The 21,484-nt window shown below is 59.1% G+C and overlaps 1 protein-coding gene and 1 long non-coding RNA gene across 3 annotated transcripts; one reads left to right on the forward strand and one right to left on the reverse strand.

Moving 5' to 3' along the window:
• Positions 1-2,844: 2,844 nt before the first annotated feature.
• Lif (LIF interleukin 6 family cytokine) lies at positions 2,845-17,502 on the reverse strand. Of its 2 annotated transcripts, none has more exons than XM_020180790.2 (4): positions 16,895-17,502; positions 8,451-8,570; positions 6,656-6,834; positions 2,845-6,167 (listed from the first exon to the last, which is right to left on the reverse strand). In XM_020180790.2, exons 2-4 carry the CDS (start codon positions 8,467-8,469, stop codon positions 5,757-5,759), a joined length of 609 nt encoding a protein of 202 aa, XP_020036379.1. In that variant the 5' UTR covers positions 8,470-8,570; positions 16,895-17,502; the 3' UTR covers positions 2,845-5,756. The 2 variants fall into 2 exon arrangements, with proteins under 2 accessions (XP_020036379.1, XP_073916997.1); XM_074060896.1 differs by lacking the exon at positions 16,895-17,502 and adding an exon at positions 11,106-12,283.
• On the forward strand, positions 12,919-16,901 carry LOC141418848 (uncharacterized). Its single transcript, XR_012443503.1, has 3 exons — positions 12,919-13,584; positions 14,463-14,620; positions 14,758-16,901. It is a non-coding gene; the product is annotated as an uncharacterized lncRNA (long non-coding RNA).
• Positions 17,503-21,484: the final 3,982 nt, after the last annotated feature.

Genomic DNA, 21,484 nt, shown 5'->3' on the forward strand with positions numbered 1-21,484 from the left:
CCACACACCCCTTCTCCTGGACACACACCGCCCCCGCTGGCCCAGGCTGGCCGAGGTGGCCACACTTGGCCGCGTGGTCACAATTGGAATAGGTGAGGTGAGGCCACAAAGCAGGGCGGTGCCACCCCAAGTGGAAGGGACAGATTCAAGCTGTGGCCTCTTGGATGGCAGGAGCGTCCTGGGGACAGCAGCCGGTGGCCACTCAGGCACCCGTTCCACAGAGGACCCAGGGGACCTTGGAGTGGGGTGGAGGCAGAGGCTGGAGGCCACCAACCCCAAATCCTCCCGTCTGCTCCCTGACAGCGTCCCCGACAGCCTTCTGGCGTCTGTTCACAGCCCTTGAGGAATGTCCCAAGAGGGAAGAAGTCACCAGGTGGTTAGGTCAATGCAAAAGGGGACAAATTTCTGAAGTCCATTTTGTCCCCACCCCACTTTCAAGACTCAAAACTCAGGGCTGCTGGAGTGGCTCAAGGGGTAGAGCACCTGCTTAGTAAGCGTGAGGCCCTGAGTTCAAATCCCAGTAACTTCTACAACAAAACAAGACACACTCACAAAAAGACAAAAGTCCCCCCGAGGGAGGACCAGAGTCCCAATGTGTGCCTGTGCCACCACGGCCCGTCCTTCCCTGGGCGCATGGTAGGAAGCCCCCCCCCCCCGGAAATCCACACACTGCTCAAGTCGGGGCCCATCTGTCCCCTACTCCCCTCCAGCCGTGGGTTTCCAGGGCAAATTTTCCTCTGGATCCCAGGCTGTGCTCCCCAGCCCCGGCCTCTTCCGTTCTAACTATGGGACTCACATAAGAGGTCACATTTCCCTTTTCCCTTCAGCTGCCAGGTATCTCAGCGCCACCTCTGAAGTTCTGCCGTGGTAATTTCGTGACCTGAAACGCTGGCTTCCTTTCTTTCTGGGGTCTTAGCCTTCTCCCTCTGTTTACATCTCGGTTGTCAACTCTCCATCCGTGTTATCATGATTTTTTATTATATGTCCCTTCTGTCACCTTTTGAGAGCAAAGAAGATTGTCAATCGGAGAGCTGCACACCTGCAAACGTGGTTGTTTGACGTAATCAATACGTTCCTGTCTGCATTCTCTTCGAATCTGGCAATTTACCTGGGAAGCTTTTTCTCTACCACTAACACTTGAGCCCGTTGGCTACAGCCAGGTACACGGCGAAGCCTTCATCAGCCTGGCCAGTGTGTGGACGGGCACGGTGCTGCACACCTGTAATCCCGGCTCCGTAGTAAGACCCTCTTTGGGGTGGAGGTGAGAGCGAGCGTCTCACGCTGGCAGTGGAGTTCGGTGGTAGAATTTGGGCTCAGCGCGTACAAGACCCTGTCAGGACTGTCCCTTTGTCTCCCACTGTCCCCCGAGTCTCAGATTCTCCTCTGTGAAACGGAGAGCGAACTCCAGCCTGATCCTTGTGCCTGAGGTCATTTGCTGCTGGGACGTTCGTCCACCCTGCTTGTCCCCACCAGCCTGGCTGTCACCTTGGACTCGGTCCCCTCCACGTCCCTGGGAGAGAGAGACCTGTGCACCCTGAAACGGACGCCCAACTTGTGTGAGATCCACTCTGCTTGTCGTCCCCTCGTCGGTGCCACCCCTGGAGGGACAGGTGGGGTCCTGAGAGACCCGCCGTACCTCCCCGCTCCTCGGCTCCACTGGCCACCTCGTGGAGTGGACAGACGCCACCATGGTCGTCTGTCTTGGCAATTTCACAGACAAGATTGCTGAGCTCACGGAGAGGGTCACAGACCCGCGAGTGGCCAGTGGCAGGGACCCCAGAGGGGCAGCCTGAACCTCCCTTCTGCCCGCTAAGTCTTTGAGCCAGGCCGGTGGCTCACGCCTGTAATCCCAGCCACTCAGGAGGCAGAGATCAGGAGGATCTTGGTTCAAAGCCAGCCCAGGCAAATAGTTCTAGAGACCCTGTCTCAAAAAACCCATCACATGAAAAGGCTGGTGGAGGGGCAGGGGCTCATTTCCCAAGGAAAGGGTCTCGGGAAGGTCGGAAGGGTGCCGTGGAAGGGGTCTCCCAGCCTGGGCCAGGAGGCAAGATCACAAAGTCACTGTGGTTGCTAATTTGTCTTTTTTTTTTTTTTGGTGGCACTGGGATTTGAACTCAGGGCCTCACACTTGCCAGGCAGGTGCTCTTTCCATGTGAGCCACTCCACCAGCCCGCGGCTGCTACTCAGGTCTCGAGAAGTCCGACTGAGAAGTCATCAGAGCGACAGAGTGGTCCCAGCTCTGATCCACCACCCTGTGCAATGCCAGCCAGACGCCAGTGGCGCCCACCTGTAATCCTGGTTCCTTGGGAGGCTGAGATTGGGAGGATCTCAGTTTGAGGCCAACCCGGGCAAATAGTTCTCGAGACCCCATCTCCCAAATAACCAGAGCAAAATGGACTGGAGGAGAGGCTCGAGCAGTAGAGCACCTGCTTTGTAAGCGCAAAGCCCTGAGTTCAAATCCCAGTCCCACCAAAAAGGACCTTCGAATCCCTGTGCTCTGGAGCCTTTCAGGGCTGTGGTCATGGACCCTTCCCGGGTGACAGAGTCCAGGGCAACACCTGAAGCTTCGTGGAGGTTTGGAACTGAAGGGGTGGACCTGACCCTGGACCTGGGTATGAGGTTCAGTTTTCTCTCTGTTAAATGGGCCTGCTGTAGAATTCTGAAAGTGATCAAATGACATACTGACCCCACAGGGGCACCCACTCCCTCCCTCCCTCGTGGTCCCCTGTCCACGCTTAATCCCTTGTCCCATGGAGGTGTCCCCTCCCCGCTCTCCTGTCCTTAGTTGACAATCCTGTCTGGCTGTCCCGTTTCCCCACAGTAGGACACTCCAGAGGGTTTCCCAAGAACAGATTCTTTATTTCTTTCTCTCTTTTTTTTTTCATAAAAAATCATATTCCTTCAGTATAAAAAATAAATATTTTAAATATGACATTGAATAAATAAAAATAATTTCTCAGTATGAAACATTCCCCACAGGGTACATTCATCAAAGAGGAATTTGTTGTTCAAAAGCCAAGATCTTTCCAGAAGAAAGGAAGGAGGCCCCAGGCTGGGCCCACTGAGCTGTCTGTGCGAACGAGGGGTGCAGCCCAGGGATCGGGGTGGCAGGAGGGGGAAGCCATTTTAACTTAGGGACATTCAGACCGTGCAAGGGACCTCGCTGCATTCTGGGGTCCCATCTGTAGGGACAGAAAACAGGGCTGGCCTGCTTCCATCAGAGATGGGGACAAAGGAGGAAACTAGCAGTGCTTAAATAATTTGGTTTTAAACTTTAAATAATAAATAAGAGCCTCAGTATTTCTCTGGACAGACTGCAAAATGTCCTTTCCTGTCCTCCACCCCTCTTCCTCCGAGCTAAGCTGGGGTTCAAAGCCATCTTGGGGGAAAAATGCAGACCTACGTTTGCCTCCCCCAAAGCTTTTTCACCCCAAAATTCTCTCGTTCAGTGATGCTGTGGAAAATGGACCCTGACCCGGTGGAAGGATCTAGAAAGGACATCGAGAAGGCCAGGAGGAAGAGGCACTTAGTTCCAGAACCTCCGAAGGTTGCTAGGTGGGCCCAGGGAACCCACGTCCACAGCGGGGTGCGATGGGTGGCAAGTCCCCGCTGGCCCCTGGGGCTATGGAATCATCCATTCTGGCTCTCAGACAAAAACCAAAAAACCAAAAGGAGTTGTGTTTCTCTGCAGCCAGCCCCGAGCAGAGCCAGATAGAAGGTTAGGACAAGGGTGTGACCCACACTGGAAGAGACAACTGCTGTGGCCTGTCTGCCACACACACACACACTCACCCCCATCTTTGTCTCCCTGCAGGGATGCAGGCACAGCCAACCTTTTTTCTCCCAGGCCTCAGGCCCAGCCTGCTGCCGGCCACATCCAGATAAAGTGCTTCGAGAACAGAGAAAGAGGTGCAAAGCCAGTGTGGACCTCGTTATCAGTACCAGAACTCTGGGCTGAAGTGCTGACTCGGCCCTACCCGTCAGCTCTGAGAAGCAGCCAGGACCTTCAGTGAACAGGTACCCCAGCTTGGCGGCCTCCCTGCCTCCCTTCCCTGCTCCCAAAGCCCAGGCGTGTCTTGCACACGAAGGGAGAGAGATCAGCCCAGACATGGGTGGGGGTGGCAGGGAGGCGGGGAACGGGGACCACAGCTTCCTGGTCTGCTTCCCAGGCGTCTCAGGCCTGGCTCTCCCACCCTTTGGGACCACAGGGTCAGCCGTTCAGTGCCCACACTGCTCCAGCTTCCTGAGACGAGCCCTCGGTGGGTGTCCGGGCCACCAGAGGAGTTTCCCTACTGGGTGGGAGCAGGCTGGGTGCTGGGTGAGGCTCATTCCGGGCCCTCCGTTGCTCTTTGAGGGACAAGGTAATCAGCCTCAGCCAAAGGCCCCAGGATCATTCATCTCAGTCATGAATGATGCCCCGGTGCAGCCCGACTCCAGGGGGCGCCAGAGAGCACAGGGTGAAAGCCTTCACTTGGCCACTCTACAAACCGGGTCCGCTGCTGACACCCTCAAAGTGAGTCCCAGGGGAGGGCGGGGGAGGGGGAGCTGGTCACTTCTCTCTGAGCATCAGCTGTAGGGCGATTCCATGTGTCACAACTCCAGACCAGACCCCGCAAAGTGAGGCCTGGCCCTGGCTCCTATGGCGGGGGCCACCATGTTATTTGGATCTGCTGATAGGGAAAGGAGGCTAACTTTGTCATTTAAAGCACCAATAAGTTAACATAAATAAGTCATAATAAATAGAGAAAATCGTGCTGAGTTAGTCTCGGACCTCAGGCCCTGACCTCAAGTTCTGCTGCCCCTTGCCCTGGGGACCCAAGGAGGTCTCTGGTCCCCCCCTGCTTAGGTACCTTTGTGCGACCTCACAGGTGTCTACAGGGATTGCATGTGAGCCACCTGTCCCCTGCCTTACACACTGATCCCCAGATGGGGACTTGCAGTGCCTTCTGAACCACGTCACCTGCCTTTGCCACCTGCATACCTGCCACCTCCAGGCCCGGCCACCACCCGATCCCGGCTAAGTCAGGTTGTGGGAAAAGACTACAGGGAAGAGGAACAAGAGCCTATGACGGCTCTTGGGGCCCTGTCTTCCTTCCAGAATCTTCCTTCCCAGACCTGAACACCAGCGACCTTCCAGAACCTTCTGGAACCTTCCAAACTGACCACCTTGAGGCCTGACCGCTCTGATCATGCTCCAGGGAAGATAGCATCCCTTCCCCAGAGCCCGGGCTCAATCTTCTACTCACCCCACTTCCAGAGGACAAGGGCTCCTTCCGGGTCCCAGCCCCTCCGGCTCACCTGAGTCCCAACCAAGCCTTCCAGAGTCTGTCTCAGGACACATGGCCGTCGTTTGGCCATCTGTCCAGACGTCCCCCCAGATCCTTGCTGCCTCGCCCTGTGGCCAGGGCTGCTGTGGACAACACGTGTGTGGTTTGCTCGCTACACAAAGTGAGCGAGTGGCCAAGGGGACCTGGGGGGGGTGGGGACAGGAATTCCCCCCGCCGACCCGCCCTAAGACCGATGTGACCTCCTTCTGGTGGGTGCTGAACACAGGCCCTGCCTATTGAACTTTGAACTCTGCTGGGCTCCATCCCAGTCCACCCGAGAGTGGAGGGTCTGGCCAGGGACCTTTGGGGGGGCCAGCAGCCCTTGGGTGAGTTTCACAATGAATTGCACTGGGTCCCCGAAATTTTGGAGAGCCCCCCCACACCCCACATCTGGATCCCGCTCTGAGCTCCCTTGGTCCATAGGTGCTTCTAGAAGCCCTGGGCCACCGTGTTAATGAACTGCTTGTATGTCCCCAAGAACTGGCAGCCCAGCTTCTTCATCTGGAAGGCGTCCTTGTCGGAGATGTCGGGTCCGTAGACCACGTCCACGTGGCTCACGTGGTACTTGTTGCACAGGCGACAGCGCACATTGCTAAGCAGGCCCCGCATGGCGTCCAGGGTAGCATTGAGCCTGGTGTGGAGGGTGAGGGCGTTGGGGTTCAGGATCTTCTGGTCCCGGGTGACATTACCCAGAAAGGCGCTCAGGTAGGCCACCGCGCGGTACAGGTCCACCAACTTGACCTTGTCCGTGCTGTTGGCGTGGAAGGCGGGGAAGTCCGTGACGTTGGGACCGCACAGCTTGTCCACGTTGCTGGGGAATGGCTCGCCCTGGGCGGTGTACTGAGGAGCAGAGGGACACAGGTGAGGTGACACGGGAGTCGAGGGGTGGCCACCAACCCTTGGGCTTCGGTGTCTCCACCGATGGCCTGGGACTCCAAGCCCTTGTCCGTAAGCATCTGGGACCGTCACACCGGCCGGCCGACAGTGATCAAAGTGTGAAGCCGCCTGCCAACCACCACCCAGGACCACATGGGGACGCAAAGGAAATGTGACATCTCACCTCGGCCGGCACGCCACACACACTTGCACTTTCACCCACCGCACTCGCCCTTTTTCTGATTTGTCAACACTACCATTCATTCCTCCGGTGCCACACGCCAGGCCACCACCTCTCACCCCAGTTCTGCCCCTTCACTAACCGGCCACCCTGCCTAGTGCGTCTTTCCAGTTCCCAAAGGGTCCCCCGTGGCTCGGTCCCCACAGCTGTCACCACCTGCAGGCCCCCTATCTCCCCACCCTCCTTCCTTGGTAGCCTGGGGGTCACTCACGTAGAGGATGAAGAGGCCATTGGCGCTGCCGTTAAGCTGCATGAGTTGGTTCTTGATCTGGTTCGTGAGGTTGCTGTGACACGGGTGACGTGTGGCACAAGTGGCGTTGACAGGGGTGATGGCAAGAGGTACTCCTGCCCCGTGTTTCCAGTGCAGAACCAACAGCAAGGGCACGACTCCTGGGAACAGGCAAGAAGGAAAGGATGAGCAGAAAGGCCAGAAGAGGGGCTTTGGGGATCATGTCACGTTCGATGGGGACCGAGCAAGGGTCCCAGGGGACAAGACACTTTCCCCTCTCCCTCCAGCTTTGTCGCCATCCTCACTGCTAGGTTTCTGCCTTCTTCCATCTCTCTCTGCTCCCCCCTGGGTGGAGGGAAGAAAGCAAGGTGACAGGACAGGACCTGTTTGCACCTGCTGGAAGTCACATCCAGGGGGACACTCAATTGTCCAGCCTAGCATGGACAGACCCCAGCTCCACCAGGTGCAAGGAGAAAGGAAACCCCCGTCTTTCCTCCTCCAAGCACCGTTGAGACTCCCTAGGCCACTGCAGCCCCGTCCTCCAAACAGGACCCCCCCCAGGACCACAGGGGCTGTCACTCTTCTCCAACTGCCTCTTCAGTCTACTCCCTGGGCCAAGCGTCCCCTAATTCTGCTGTCATGCCCCCCACCACCCTCCATCTCTGCTCTTCCCCCACATGGAGCCAGGTCCGCAGCCACGACCCTCAAGTTCACCCAAATTCCACAGGTCCCCACTGTCAGTGTCCCTATTGCCACTTACCCCCCCCCATCCCCGTGGCCCTCACCTCCACACTCTTGTCCCTCTGGTCTGCTGTTCCTTGCCCCAGGCCCTGGGTGAGGGTGAGGACCCCCCCCACACACACACCCTTGCACCCCACACCTGGCTTTGGAGAGGGAAATGGTGGAACCAGGAAAGAGAAAGGGGAAAGGTCACAGGCAGCTGGAGGGGGGGGACAGGAAGGGAGGGAAGCGAAAGGTGTGCAGGAAGAGCGGGAGCTGTCAGGGCTTGTCTGTGATCGCCCCTCCCCTGGGGCGCCTGCCCCTCCTCCATGCTCAGACACCCCCAGATCGGCCCCAGCAGAGAGCCACCTGAGGGTGACAGACAGGGGCTGAAATCAACAGGACCAGTGAAACTGGAGTCCTCCTGCCGGATCCCCAGTGCTGGCACAGGAGGGAAGGTGGAACCTCCAAGGTCACTTCTCCTGGATCCCCTGTTCCCATGAGCATCCCCAGGCGATGGAGAGGCCCCCCGTGATATATGGGGATCCCCCCCTGCCACCCCAGCCCCATCTCACCTGGCACAGAGCACACGCTTTGCGGCCACCAGCAGATGGAGGTGACACCTGCTCCTCTCCCAGGCCGGAGTTTGCAAGCTGCTCTGGCCGCCTGCGCCCCTCCCAGGGAGCAGCCCGGGACGCGGTTGGAAAAGAGAAAGCGGAAAGAAAGAAAGCAAAGGAAAGAGGGAGGGTGAATCCGGAGAAAGCAGAGAAGCGGAGGGCTGGAGCCAAGAGGACCAGGTGGCAGAGGACGCAGCCAGTGCTGGTGCTGGTGCTGGTGGCGGGTCCCCTCCCTCCCTGCCAGGCTGGCTGGGCACAGGAGTTACCGGGACCATGTGCCAGGCGGGGCCCGGACCAGGGCCAGGGCCAGGGCCAGGGCCAGATCGAGCCAGGCTGAGCAAACTCTGCAAAGTGTCCGGAGCCTCTGCTGGTGGATGGCTTGTCCCTGTCCCTTGTCCCCGTCACCGGTGCTCGCCTAGCGCCCCACAGCCAGGACTCACCTGTAAGGAAGTTCTTCATGATGGGCTGAACTCCAGAGCGCCTTGAACGAGACCTCGGATGTGGGCTGTTTTCAGAGGTTCATACTCACAGGGGGACTCTGCCCGATTTATATACTGAGCCTGTGTTGTAAGACACAGAAACAGCTATATTTAGCTGGGATCCCCAGTCCAGGAAGTTGTTTGAGGTGCATCATAGGAAATTATGAATGGAGAAGAAAGTGAGAGTGAAGGGGGGGAGGGGGAGGGCCGAGTTGGGGGGGAGGGGGTGGGGGAGGGGAGGGCAAAACTTTTTTTTTTTTTCCTTCCTCTTCTAAGAATGTGATTGATAAAATTATAATGAAGTCTTCCACCAAAACACCCTGCGGTTTTCCTGAGTGGCTTTTGAAGATGGTGTCTGGTGGAGAGGAGCCTCCCCTCCCCGCAACCCCCATCCCAGGTCCACTGATCCCCACAGGGGGTCCCCAGCGGTGGGTGCCCCCGACTACTGCCTTGACTTACCTGGGTTTGGGGAGGTGGTGGGAGCCTGGATGAGCAGATGGAGGCCAGCAAGTGTGGCCCCCTGGGGCGGGGGGCTTTTGGGGTGGGGGGCAGTAGGAGGAACTGGCTAAGGCTCAGCTGACAATGAAGCTCCCGGAACAGGGGCTGGGGCTCGGTTTGAACTTTAAACAGTGTAATAAAACAAACAAAACGTGGGTGCTGGAAGTCACTAGGAGGTGGCTTTCCCCAACCTGCCCATTGCCACTGGAAAAGAGGGGTGACAAAGGGAACACGTGGCTCAGAGAGTCCCAGAAAGGCTCCTGCACTGCCATCAGCACCCATCCCCGCCCCCGCCCCCCGCTGGCCACCCTACTTCTGAGGGGCTGGTGGCTGTGTGTCTGGGACTCCGGAGACCATCTGAGGGGGAGCCTGGGGAAGGTGGTTCAGCATTTCCATCCTAAAAGGGACCCCTAAAGCAGAGGCTTGAGAGGAGCTTGGCAAATCAGACCCCAGCTGAGCACTGGCAGGGGAAACTGAGGCTGGCGCCCCGCCCCCCAGTTCGTCCTTGGAAGCCCCTTGGGGCTCAGCCTCAGAGAGCTAGGGGTGGCAAGATCTGGTGTCTGCCATCGCCAGGCAGGGTGCTGATGGCACGAGGGACAGTAAGGAGTGTTGGGGACCAGGGCAAAATGAATATCCTCCTCCTTAAAGGCAATGAAAGGCGGGGAGGGTTGCCCTGTGCCAGGCACCAAACACCACTGTGCATTTCCAAGTTCACGGCAGTGGTTCCCATGTCACCTTAACTGTTTCGCTCAGTGTCAACATACGTAAATAGACACATTTTCCACCAAAAAAGAAGAAGACAGACAGTGAAGGAAAAATGAAACCGGGCGCCTGTGGCTCACGCCTACAATCCTACCTCGTCAGGAGGCAGAGATCGGGAGGATCGTGGTTTGAGGCCAGCCAGGGCAAATGGTTTGCGAGACCCTATCTCAAAAAAAAAAAACACCACAAAACAGGGCTGACGAGTGGCTTCAGGTGTGGACCCTGAGTTCAAACTCCAGTACAGTTAAAAAAAAAAAAGGAAACATGAAGCCACGTGTGGTGCTGCACGTCTGTAGTTCCAGCTATTTGGGAGGCGGAGTCAGGAGGCTGGAGAGCTCCAGGTAGGGAAACCCTGTCACATAACAAATAAAATAAAATAAAATAAAATAATAACATAAAAACAAAAGGTCTGGGGGTGTGGCTAAGCAGAGGAGTGCTTTCCTAGCATGCATGAGGCCCTGCACTGAAATCACATCAATTTAATTAAATGAAAAAGAAAAGGGAAAAAAAAAAAAAAGAAGGCCAGACAACATACAGGAGGCCATCTGTCCCCAAAGCTGTCAGGTCCCCCTCTCCCGGTCCCCTAGGCTTCTCACCTGACCCTGGCCAAGATCCAGGGAAGAGAATGGGTTTTCCACGGCCAGGGAGCTCCTGCAGCCTGGGCCTCTGTCCCCCCCTGCCAGTCCCCCATCCAGTCCCCAGCTGGGGGACGTGAGGGACCGACCCAGCTTCTCCCCTGCCTTATCCAGGCTCAGCTCCCTGTGGTTCCCTCAGGCCTCGGACGCCTGTCCTGCACCCCAACACGCCTCGTCTCTTCCTTGGGGGGCCATCAGGGCCCCACTGAGTACTTTCTGTTGCTCTCTAGCCGTCCTGGGGTCAGTGTACCCCACGGGTCTAGTCCGCACCCGCATATCAGGACACCCCAGTTCCTATACGAGGACCACTCGGCACAGGAATTCCGGATTGCAGTCCCGCTGCCATGTCCCCCAGGCGCCTGTCACCTGCAGGTCTCCACCTGGCTCTCTTAACCTGGACCCTAAATCTATTTTCCCCTGGGTCCCCTGGGGGCCCCATCTGTCACTGCCCTCTCCTCCAATCCAAGCCTCTTTCTAGGCTCTTGGTGGCTGTCACTCCGTCCACCCCTCTCTCCCACTGTCCCCTACGTCCATCTCGGTGGACTTGAAGGCCCCACACAGCCTTCCTTCCACCTCTGCAGACCCCACATTGGCCCTACAATCCACCCCCCAAAATCTCAGCCACCCCACAGGAAACAGGAAGTGGGAGCAGAGTCCACACTGTAGGGTCTGCCAGTCCTGACTGGCTTTCTCCCGTGCCTCAGTTTCCCTCTCACAGTACCTGACTTAGTCGGTGCTCCCCAAGTTCTCTGGGCCCCTTGGTGCCTCAGGCCCAGCTTCCCCCTCCTGTCCATGGCTGGGCACCACCCGCGCTGGGCCTCCGGGTGTCTGTGGGTCGCCTGCAATGTGGCTGTGGCTGCAGTTCCTTTCCGTCCCTGCCTCTGTGCCGCTGAGTGACTATGTGTGAGTGTTTTCCCTGCTCCCTCACGGAAGGCAGACTCCCTTCTTGTGACCCTGGGCCCCACCCTGGAGTGGCAGCCCCGGCCCGGCCCTTTCCAGCTGTGACTTCATCTGCAGCCTGTCCGGCTAGGCCTGAACGGGACTGCACGGCTTCAGGGTGACGGGCAGAGAAAGGGCCTCAGCCTAGGCACAGGGACGTCCAGGTCAGGACCTTGGGTGCTACCTCCAGGTCCTGACCTGTCCTCTCTTCAGGAAGTGAGGTCATTGGCTGGCCTGGGGCCTTTTAGGATTCCTCAGGGCTCTCTCTTAAATGTCCTTTGACACGTATAACCAATCAGATCCTCTGTTCTGCTGTCACCCAGTATCCACAAGTCCCTCTTAGATGTCACAGTAGCTTAGTTTTCATACCGGGAAACTGAGACTCAACAGATGAAGGCATTTGACCAAAGCCACAAAAAGGACCAGGTGTGGTAGAGCACACCTGTAATCCCAGCACTCAAGAGGCTGAGGCAGGAGAGTCTCGAGTTCAAGGGGAGCCTGAGCTACATGGCAAGGCCACACAAAGGGCTCACAGAAGTGGCCTCTGGCACCATGGGGAGAGCGATCTGTCACTCTTGTTCCACCCGGGGACACAGCTACTCATCTCTGCTCCTCACAGCACCTGTCTCGGGTGGGTGGTAAGTAGTTCTGAAAGCAGTTTACACTCGTGACGAGCAGGTTCGTTGGATTTCAGCCTCCTTCAAGGTTTGGAGGGTTCCGAGCTGTGTGACTTTGGGGAGGGAGCCACCTCTGGCCTCAGTTTCTCCATCTGTAAAATGGAGCCATCAGCACGTAGACGGCGGGTTTCCTGGGAGGCCCTGGGCACCCGTCATTCTAAAAGGAAAGTGTCCTTGTCCCCACTTTACAGGGGAGGAAACTTTGACTCACTCCAGGGCACAAACAAGATTCAGTGAGCCCCAGAAAAATCAGATGCAGGGGGTTGGGCTGTGGCATGGCTGTATGTCTGTGTGTCCTTCCCCACCCTCCCCCTACCGCCCCCAGGAGCTGATTCACCCCCCTCGGCTCCATCCTTGGCCCAGGCTGGGGACACAGCTCAGTTCAGAGGGGCTTGAATCACCAGCCGCCCCCCGCGGAGCCCCTGCAGGAGGACACGGGGGTGGGGACAGCCCTCCCCGTCTGTCTGTCTGTCTGTCTCTTTCCTGGGCCCTGGGGCACCGGGGGAGAGGGCCGCTGGCCTGGGGGCGAAGGGAGGTCACTCAGTTCGGGATCCTGCGTGGGTAGGCCCTTCTGTTACTCAGCAGGTGAGCAGCAATCCGGGTGTCTGGAATTCCCCAAGACCAGTGACCCCATTCTGAGTCCCCTCCTCTCTGCCATGTCACCATCGCCACCACCCTCTTCCTGGCTGGAATCTCAATTTCCTCAGAAGCAGACCAGCCCTAGCCCTGGTCATTCATCCGCTCCCAAGTCCCCCCACCAAAAAAAAAAGTTATGGCCCTGGGGAAAAAGTTAGGGGCCAGAGACAGGAAATCCTGGCACAGCCTGGCCACTGGTACTCGGTCCCCTTGGGAAACAGTTCCTCCTGAGGTCCCAGCTGCCACCTCCCTCCACCGCCCACCCCGCCAGCACTGCAGAGCAGTCTGTAAACCTGCGGTTTGGGAGTCAGTTTTATACTGACTGGCATGAAACGGAACTGGGATTTGAACTCAGGACTTCGCACTTGCAAAGCAGGCGCTCTACCGCTTGAGCCTCTCCTCCAGTCCATTTCGCTCTGGCTACTTTGGAGATGGGGTCTTGTGAACTGTTTGCCTGGGCTGGCCTCGAACCACGATCTTCCTGACCTCTGCCTCCCGAGTAGCTGGGATTACAGGCGTGAGCACCAGCACTGGGCGGGGTGAACTCGGTACGTCCCCTACTTCCTGGCCCTGGAAACCCAAATGCTGTGTTCTCGGGCCAGGACAGCAGCAACCCCCCAGGGCCAGGGACGCAGAAGCCACTGTGGCCTCCGCCAGCCGCTCCCCACACCACCCTGACATTTCCTGCTGGCTCAGCGTCAGGGACAAACCCCCCAGAGGTGAATCAGAGTGACTGCATTTTTCCCCCTTCTCCTGATGGAAATTTCAAAGGAAGTAGCAACTCCTGAGCACCAGAGGTCGGGCGATGGCGACGGCATGGGGCCCGGGTCCAGCCCAAGCTCCGCCCTCTGTCTTTCCATCTGGGGAATGGGCTGCTGTCCTCCCTGGTCACCCCATTTCGTGCTCATGGCGTCTGGACTGAGCAAACTTTCCCCGTCGAAGGCAGAGGTAGGCAGAGCGTCTGTCTCTTTCCCCGTGGGTCCTGGATTCAATTTACAGCACTTGCGAAAAGGAAACTGGGCCGCTCCTAGGCGGACGAGGGCAGCCATTGCTTCTTAACCCCTTCCCTCTGTGTGTCTGGTTTAATCTTCTGCTTATCACTCGCCATGTGTCCCCTTCCCACTGTGGGTGTCGCTCAGACACCGCTGCAGGCCGGGCCCAGAGAGGCTGAGTGACTTCCCCGAGGTCACCCAGCACTGATTGCACGTCCACCTCAGTCTAGCTCAGAATGGGCCAGCGGGGCCGGGCACAGGGGACGGGACCGTCATCCATCCCGCAGTCCCCTGGCCTCGCTGCCCTGCCCCGCCCCTCCTGGGGACAGTCCCCAGCCTGGCCTGCGTGAAAACCCTGCATCCCAGCTCGGGTGCAGGCAGAGGAGGTGGCCAGGGCACTTCCAGGACTCCCCATGCGTCTGGGGACATGGCTGGGTGTCTGTCTGGTTGTCCGGCCGTGGGCACAGTGACCCTGACCCCTGTAAGGCTCGACCCCGTGCACACGTGCGTCCAACAGTCTCTGCCCCGCGCTGCCCCTGAGAACCACGTGGCGGTCACGTCCCACGGGCCACCAGCAGTGGCTTCCTCTCCACCCGCCGCCCCCCACCCGGCCACCCTGACTCTTGGCACAGGGACAACACTGATGTCACAGCGAGCTGACAGCTTCCTTCTCCCCCTGGATTTTCCAAAAGAAGTGACCCCAGGGTGGGGTGGGGGTGTGTCGGTCAATTATTTCCTGAACTGGGGGGCAATGAACCGGACAGGAAGTGGGGGTCACTCAGCCTGAAGCTGGCCACAGAGGTGGGGCCTGACCTCTTCCCCTCCTTCAACCAGGTTCACTGTGGCCATCCTGGCTGGACTGAGAAATGATGGCATGGACGCAGTGAGAAGTGTCACCTCCAAACTCGTCCCTCAGCACCCACGGGGACCCGAAGAGATGTTTCGGGGATGCTGTGATAAGATGGAAGAGTAAAATGGTCCCATCACAAGGGGTAAGGGAGGTGGAGGGGACGAGACATGGCTGGAGCTGCATGGTTTTCTTCATTCTCTTCCCTGGGAAGAGAAGGAAGGGGGAGCAGGGAGTGGGATGGGGGACAGGGGTGTGACAGCCACCTTCCCTCCCCGCCAGCCCTGTGGGCAGCTGCAGACCTGCAGGAGCCTCCCAGCTCATGGGCCAAGGAGGACGTGAGGCTGGCCGGCCACCACTTTCCTTCAGACCCCCCGAAGATCGGACGTCCTGACCCCCGACCCTCTGCGAGAGGCCTCTGAGTCCCCCTTTGACGGATTGGGAAACTGAGGCTCAGCTCAGAGGGATGAACAGTTTGTCCATGGCCCCAGGTCCTCCCTGAAACAGGCCCAGGAGGCCCAGGTGTGGTCCCAGCAGCGGGAGGCCCCATGGGGGTCACTTGGGGAAGTCACCTCCTGGCCTGTCCCTCCTGCCTGGCCGCTGGACTCCATGACACAGCCAGGCTCTGATCTCCTGCCACCCCTGGACCCCGTTTCCCTCCCCTCCCCTTCTGGGTGGGACCCACGCCTGTGTCCCTGGCGTCACAGTCAGCGCCTCTGCAAACCCCTTGGTTATTGTGGTCACCCCTGCGTCCACTGTGGGCAGAGAGCTGATGGCTGTCACCGTCACACTCCCTCCGTGAAGCCCACCTGTCTTGCCCAGCTGGGAACATGGGGTCAGTGGCCTGCTCGTAAAAGGAGGTGAGGCTGTGGTGGGCGGAAGGCAGGTGGCCTCTGGAACCGGTCACATCTCAGATCCAGTCCCAGTTCTGTCACCGTCAGGCTGTGCCACCTCAGGAAGGTGACCGCCCCACTCTGACCTCAGTTTCAACATCTGCGAATTGGGGAAATGGAGTCCTGTACAGCCCAAAAGGTGGAGCCCAGAGAGGGGAAGTCACTTAGCCAAGGTCACACAGCAGCAAGGGGACATCACCACTACTGTGGACGCTGGGGAGCCAGGACCCCTGGGTCTCAGTCCTGATTTGCTTTTGTGAGATTCCAGAGAGAAGCTTCTAGAGACTCCCCTTGGGACCCAAGGCTGCGGGACGACAGGGCCAGAGCTCCCTGTCCCAGCAGGTTCAAGCCGTGGGCAGCAGCGCCCCCCACTGTCCAGTAGGCAGCAGCTGTGCCACCAAGAGTCCGGACAGCCCCAGGCCTTGCTGGGCCAGTGCCACCCGGGGGCGAGCGGGGCGGGATTGGGGGGTTGAGGAAGTGACCCCTGGAGTCTTGGGATGCTGGACCCCAGGCAGTGGGCAAGGGGGGGACAGGCCTTTGTCCAGCTGAGGCTGGCGGCGGCAGGGAGAGGAGGACAAGGGGAAGGTGGAGGAAGGCGAGAGGACAGCTGTCCTGTCCTGCTGCCCCTTCCCACCTGGTCCTCGCAGCTCCTCTGGGGTGGCAATTGTGTGCTCCATTTTACAGATGGGCAAACTGAGGCCAGAGAGGCCAAAAATCAACCGCCCGCGCGGTCACACAGCAAGGAGCAGGACATGGAGCAGGTCGCCTGGCTGCAGAGCCTGGACTTTCCAGTTTCTTACTGACCTGCAAGTCCCTGTCCTGACCCTAAGACGCCAGAGGCCCCGGGGACCTCTGGCCGCAGATCTGGGGCTGAGCTCCTTCTCTGGTCCCCCGAGCCCGCCACGCGCGTCTGTGCAAAGACTTCTTCTTTCCTCGGTCCCCTGCCATGTCCCCAGGAGTCCCGTGTCCATATCTGGACCCCACTTAATGTGCACTCAAACCCTGCACTGACCCAAGGTCAAACCAAGAGGCCATGACCTTGACTGCAGAGCCTCCCGTGAGGGCCTCCATGGCCCACTTCGGCCTCTCCTGGAGGGACAGGGACAGGGACTGACCCTGTGGTACCAGTGGAGGAAGCCACGGGGAAAAGGGACCTGAAGGACCCTTTGGAAATCTGGGAATTTGTGCACCCAAGAAATGACCCATGTGTGACTGTCCACGGCCAGGATTTGAATTCAGGACCCTTCCGGTCTCCAGCGCTGTCCCCTCTGCCCTTTCACCTGTCCTTGTCTTCAGCCCCTCAGGTCCCCACGGGACCTTTTCACATCTGTCTGTCCTGCCGTACCCTGACATCCTGAGACGGGGTCAGGGCCTTAGTGGCCTCACACAGATGGGGAAACTGAGTCCTGGACAGCTCTGAAGGCCACCTGCGCCGGCTGAGGTCTAAGACAGTGAGTGGTCTGTCCTCACTGAGGACAAATTGGGGGCCTGCCATTGTCCTTTCCTGTGCCCGACGGGGAGCTTACCGTGGTCTCTGCGTGGCCCCAGGGCCTCTGGGGTCCGGCGGTGGTCCCAGGTCTTCAGTGGGTCACCATCGTCCTGGAGCCCAGGTCCCCTCTGCTTCTGACTCCTCTCTGAGTCCCGTCCGCAGCCGGTGGCCCCCGCGTGGCCCCTGGGACAGTCCCTGCCCGGCCTGCGCCCGACCCACTGGGGACAGGGGCTGGGCCGTCGTGGGGAGGGGGCGTCCTGTGCTCGATGTCCCCGTCCCGGCTGCGTGGCCCGGCTGCTGTGGCCTGAGTCACAGCTGTGACTGGGCCGCGCCCACTCCGGGTGACCCAGGCCGGCATAAGGCGATGACTGGGCAGCCTCCTCATGACCGGCTGGGGTCGGCCTAGGTGTTTTGACTCAGACCTGCCACGGGCCGTGTGCACCACAAGTGTCCTCCCATGTCCCTGTCCCTAGGAGAGTCACAGGACTGCAGCTAACCCCGCTCTGGACACTGTGTCCCCCGCCAGCCTCTTCTCCTCACCCCATAGCCAGCCTGAGAACCCCAAGAGCCACCTGCAGGCCCCAGGCTCCGGGGCCCCACCTGCCAACCCCTGTCCCCAGGACTTCGTCCCTCCCCGGGAAGCCCAGCCCGTGGGGACGCCCCGGGGAGGTGCTAAGGGCCTCGCGTGGTGGACTGTGACCTTGTCCTTGATCTGGGGTGGACGCTCCCCGCCCCCTCCCCCTCCAGGGCCCAGGCCTGGCGTGGAGGCCGGGAGGCGGGGTGGGGACGTTGGGGACAGGGGCACAGAGAAGAGCTGTAAAGAAAGAGGAGCAATGAGGAAGACGCGGGAAAGGAAAGGACATGGCTCTTGACGGTGCGTTCATCCCGTCCCGTGGGTATTGTCTCCCGGAAAATCCCCACAGCCCCACTGTACAGAAGGGAAACTGAGGCTTGACCTGGACAGGTTACTAGTGAGGATGGGGGGATCGAAATGATTTTGCTTAAAAGCCTTGTTAAAGAGAAAAAAAAATCATATTAAAACTGGAACAGGGCCGAGCCTGGTGGCTCACGGCTGTAATCCCAGCACTTGGGAAACTGAGGCAGGAGACTCTAATTCAAGGCCTGAGCTGCGAGGTGAGATCCCGGCTCTGCCGTTTCCAAGCTGTGGGTTTGTTTTGTGGCTAAATTGCACCGGGTCCCCATTCCTGCCTTTTTCCCTGCAGTTCCCCCATCCCAGGGAACTGGCAATACTGTGATTTGAACTCGGGGCCTGGTGTTTGCTAGGCAGGCATTCCACCACGTGGGCTAAGTCCCATAACCAAGGAACTTTGCTTTTTGGTTTTTTTCATTGTTGTGTTTTTTGGTGTGACTGGGATTTGAACTCAGGACTTCCCACTGGCAAAGCAGGCGCTCTACCACTTGAGCCTCACCTCCAGTCCGTTTTGCACTGCTTATTTTGGAGATGGGGTCTCTCAAACTATTTGTCCAGGCTGGCCTCGAACCCCGACCCCCCTGAGCTCAACGTGTGACCAGCTTGTCCCTTTCCATGCCTAAGGCATACGTCCAGGGGACATCGGCTCACAGATCGTCCTGGGGTTTGTGCTGCAGAGGAATATGGGGGATCTGGGCTCGCTCGGCCTGTGGCTGACGCTGACTCCACCGGTGGCCCCACAAGCCACCAAGCCACCAAGCAGGTGGGGGGGACGTGAGAGGGACGTGGTGGACGCCTCCGGGGCGGCATCGAAGCCTGGGCAGTAGGGAGCCATGGAGGGTGTGTGAGCGGAGGAGGACGTTGTGACAGTGGGATTTTAAAATGGTGTCCAGGGAGCCAGAGCAGCAGCAGGTGAGGTGAGGTGACACCAGGTGTGGGGTGACGATGGAGGTGACCAAGGCCACAGGAGAGCGAGGGTTGGGCTGAGGTTCTGGAACCTTCGGAGGAAAGGGGGGTGCGAAAGGGAAGTTGAAAACCGGTGTGGGGTTTGCAGATGTGCGTTGGGCTTTGCGGTGTCCTGGGGACCGGGGACAGGTGCAGTCTGGAGCCAGTGACTTATCAGGACACATCGCTGAAGGGACAGCGAGATCCCTCGCCTGGGCCCCCCACAGCTCGCCTGGCCCAGCGCCAGCACCACTTCCACCCCAGGAAAGCGAGGGTGGCTTTCGGTGGCTGCCACCTCCCACCTACAACTTCCCAGTAGCCCAGACCCAGGAAAACCCCGGTCCCCGGTGGGACAGGGCAGCTGTGAGTGACAGCCCCCCGTGTCTGTGCCTCTGTTTCTCCCTGGGCCCCTGCACCCTCTGCACGGTGCCAGGCCCTGTGCTGGACACAGCAGAGGGACTGCAGCTGTGCCCTGGGCCACTCCGTCGGCCCCCAGATGGAGCACACTGTAACCAAGTTGGGGGAAAAAATGAGTGACACACAGCACAGTCAGGGAACAGCATTGTAGACAGGGAACAGCATAGGTGAAGAGTCGTGGTGAGCCCTAAGACGGAGGGGGTCTTGCTAGGTAGGTGGCCACTCGCCTGGAAGACATTGGTGGCCACCGCGACTGCATGCTGGGGACCTGGGGCCCAGAGTCCTGGTCCCACCCTGCACAGGTGCTGTGTGACCTTGGGCTAGGGGCTGCCCGTCTCTGGGCCTTTTTCGTCACTCTATTCTGATCTGTGCAGGCTGGGAGAAGCCTTTGCCCTGGCTGCTCCTGTCACCTCTTAGGCACCAGGGAGATGTCATTTCTCCAGATCTTCCGGCCACCCACATTGCCCTCGGTGTTACATCACCCTCTGTGTCTCTGCCTGGGTCACGCAATCTCGGATGCTCCCCGCTGTCTGTCTGTCCCTTGCCCCGGGGGACAGCAAGGGAGGAGCCCAACGGATGTGAATTCCAACAGAGCCCGCCCCGTCCTCTGCTCAGAGGGCGTGGGCAGGTCACACAGGCTTCCAGCCTCAGTCTTCCTGTCTGCAAAATGGATCACAACCACTGCGGAGTCCTGCACCAGGTGTCCATCTTGCCAGGAATTGGGGGTGGCGGGGGGTGACCCAGGTCTAGTGGTCCTCCCTCTCCTCCTTCTTTTCCTTCTCCTCCTTCACCTTCTCTTCGGCAATGCTGGGAATCGAACCCAGGGCCTTACCCTCATGTCCCCAAGTTCACCTGGCTTCCCCATGGCCGTGGCCCACGGGTGCCAGTCCTGGGCATCGGGGGCCCTGGATTGCTGGGGGTCAGATGGAGACCCTGGCTCCTTGGGGTCCCTCGGGGGACTTCTGGGCACCTGCTGTCACAGGCAGGGCCCGTTAGGATCTTGTCCCTGACACTTGTCCACGGTCACCCAGACAGATGGGAGAGGGCCGGGCGAGACTTTGAACCCCGCCAGGTCTGCGTGACTCATTGCTATGTGTCCAACCCCCCGGCTCTGTCTGTCTGCGCCACGGCCACTCCTGCCCAGGTGTCACCGTGTGTGACGGGGCGTGGCTGTGGCAGTGCACGTGGCTTCATTGCACAAGTGTGAGGGCACCTGGTGTCCCTGTGTCCCTCGGGGAATCCTGAGGTCTGCAGAGACGACTGCATGTGTCTGAGCACACGTACACGCGGGGAAACTGAGGCACCCATTGCGCCCCAGCCTCCGGGCTTCCAGATGAACCAGGGGACACCCCTCACCCCCAGCCACCTGCGCAGCCAAAACAGTATCACAGGGTGACCCCCACGTCCGCAGCCCTGGCCGGCTGGACATGTGACGTCCCTTCCTGGGCACAGCACCCCGATTTGCCGGGCTCCCCCCAAATCCTCTCCCAATGAGACAGCGGACAGCATCGTAGAAACCAGCTATATTTTAAATATATGTTAGCAAAATATTACCGTTAAATACACACCATAAATAAGCCTTATAAATAGGAAACTGACTCAAAACGGACATAAAAATCAATAAATTAGTCCTGTCTGTCCAAGTGTCTGCCCAGCAGTCTTTGTCCCCCTCCAGGAGGGACATGCTAAAAAAATTCCACGACCCACCACTAGGGGGCGCGCAGCCAGCAGCCAGGACCCCAGGGGAGCCCCCTTTTCCAGGGCTCTGGGGTCTCCTGCAGGGAGACACCCCCGGGGGATGTCCCAGTCATGTCCCCTCACCAAGTGCCAGCAACTTACGGGCACAGTCCCCAAACATAGTCCCCAAAGCCCTTCTCAAAGAGCAAACTGAGGGATAAGTTAGGGGCCGGTCCCCATCCTCCTGGACACCCCCCAGCCCAGATCGGCGCTCCTTCTGGGACACCTGTCCCTGTCACAGGCCCAAAGTGAGGTCACTCGGACCCAAGCAGCGATGAGGCAGAAGGGGCCTGACATCCCCTGGGAGGCCGGCCGGCCACCGCGGAAAGAAGGAAGTCGGGGACAACACAACAGCCCTGCAGGTCATGGGAAGGAAGGGCAGCCATGAGTCACCTTGTGTCATCAGATCCCTGAATCAATGGAAAGTCAGCCCCTCGTGGCCTTGTGGGGACCCGGCCACCCCACCGGGACCGGGACTCTTGGGGGGCGCCGGGGGACACCGCAGCCTGACTCCATCCAGCCCACAGAGGCAAGGTGGACCCCTTAAAGTGCACCTGTCCATGGTGGGGACAGAGGTGTGGACACCCGCGGCCACAC

Source organism: Castor canadensis, chromosome 18 (assembly GCF_047511655.1).
Source record: "Castor canadensis chromosome 18, mCasCan1.hap1v2, whole genome shotgun sequence".
Taxonomy (NCBI): domain Eukaryota; kingdom Metazoa; phylum Chordata; class Mammalia; order Rodentia; family Castoridae; genus Castor; species Castor canadensis.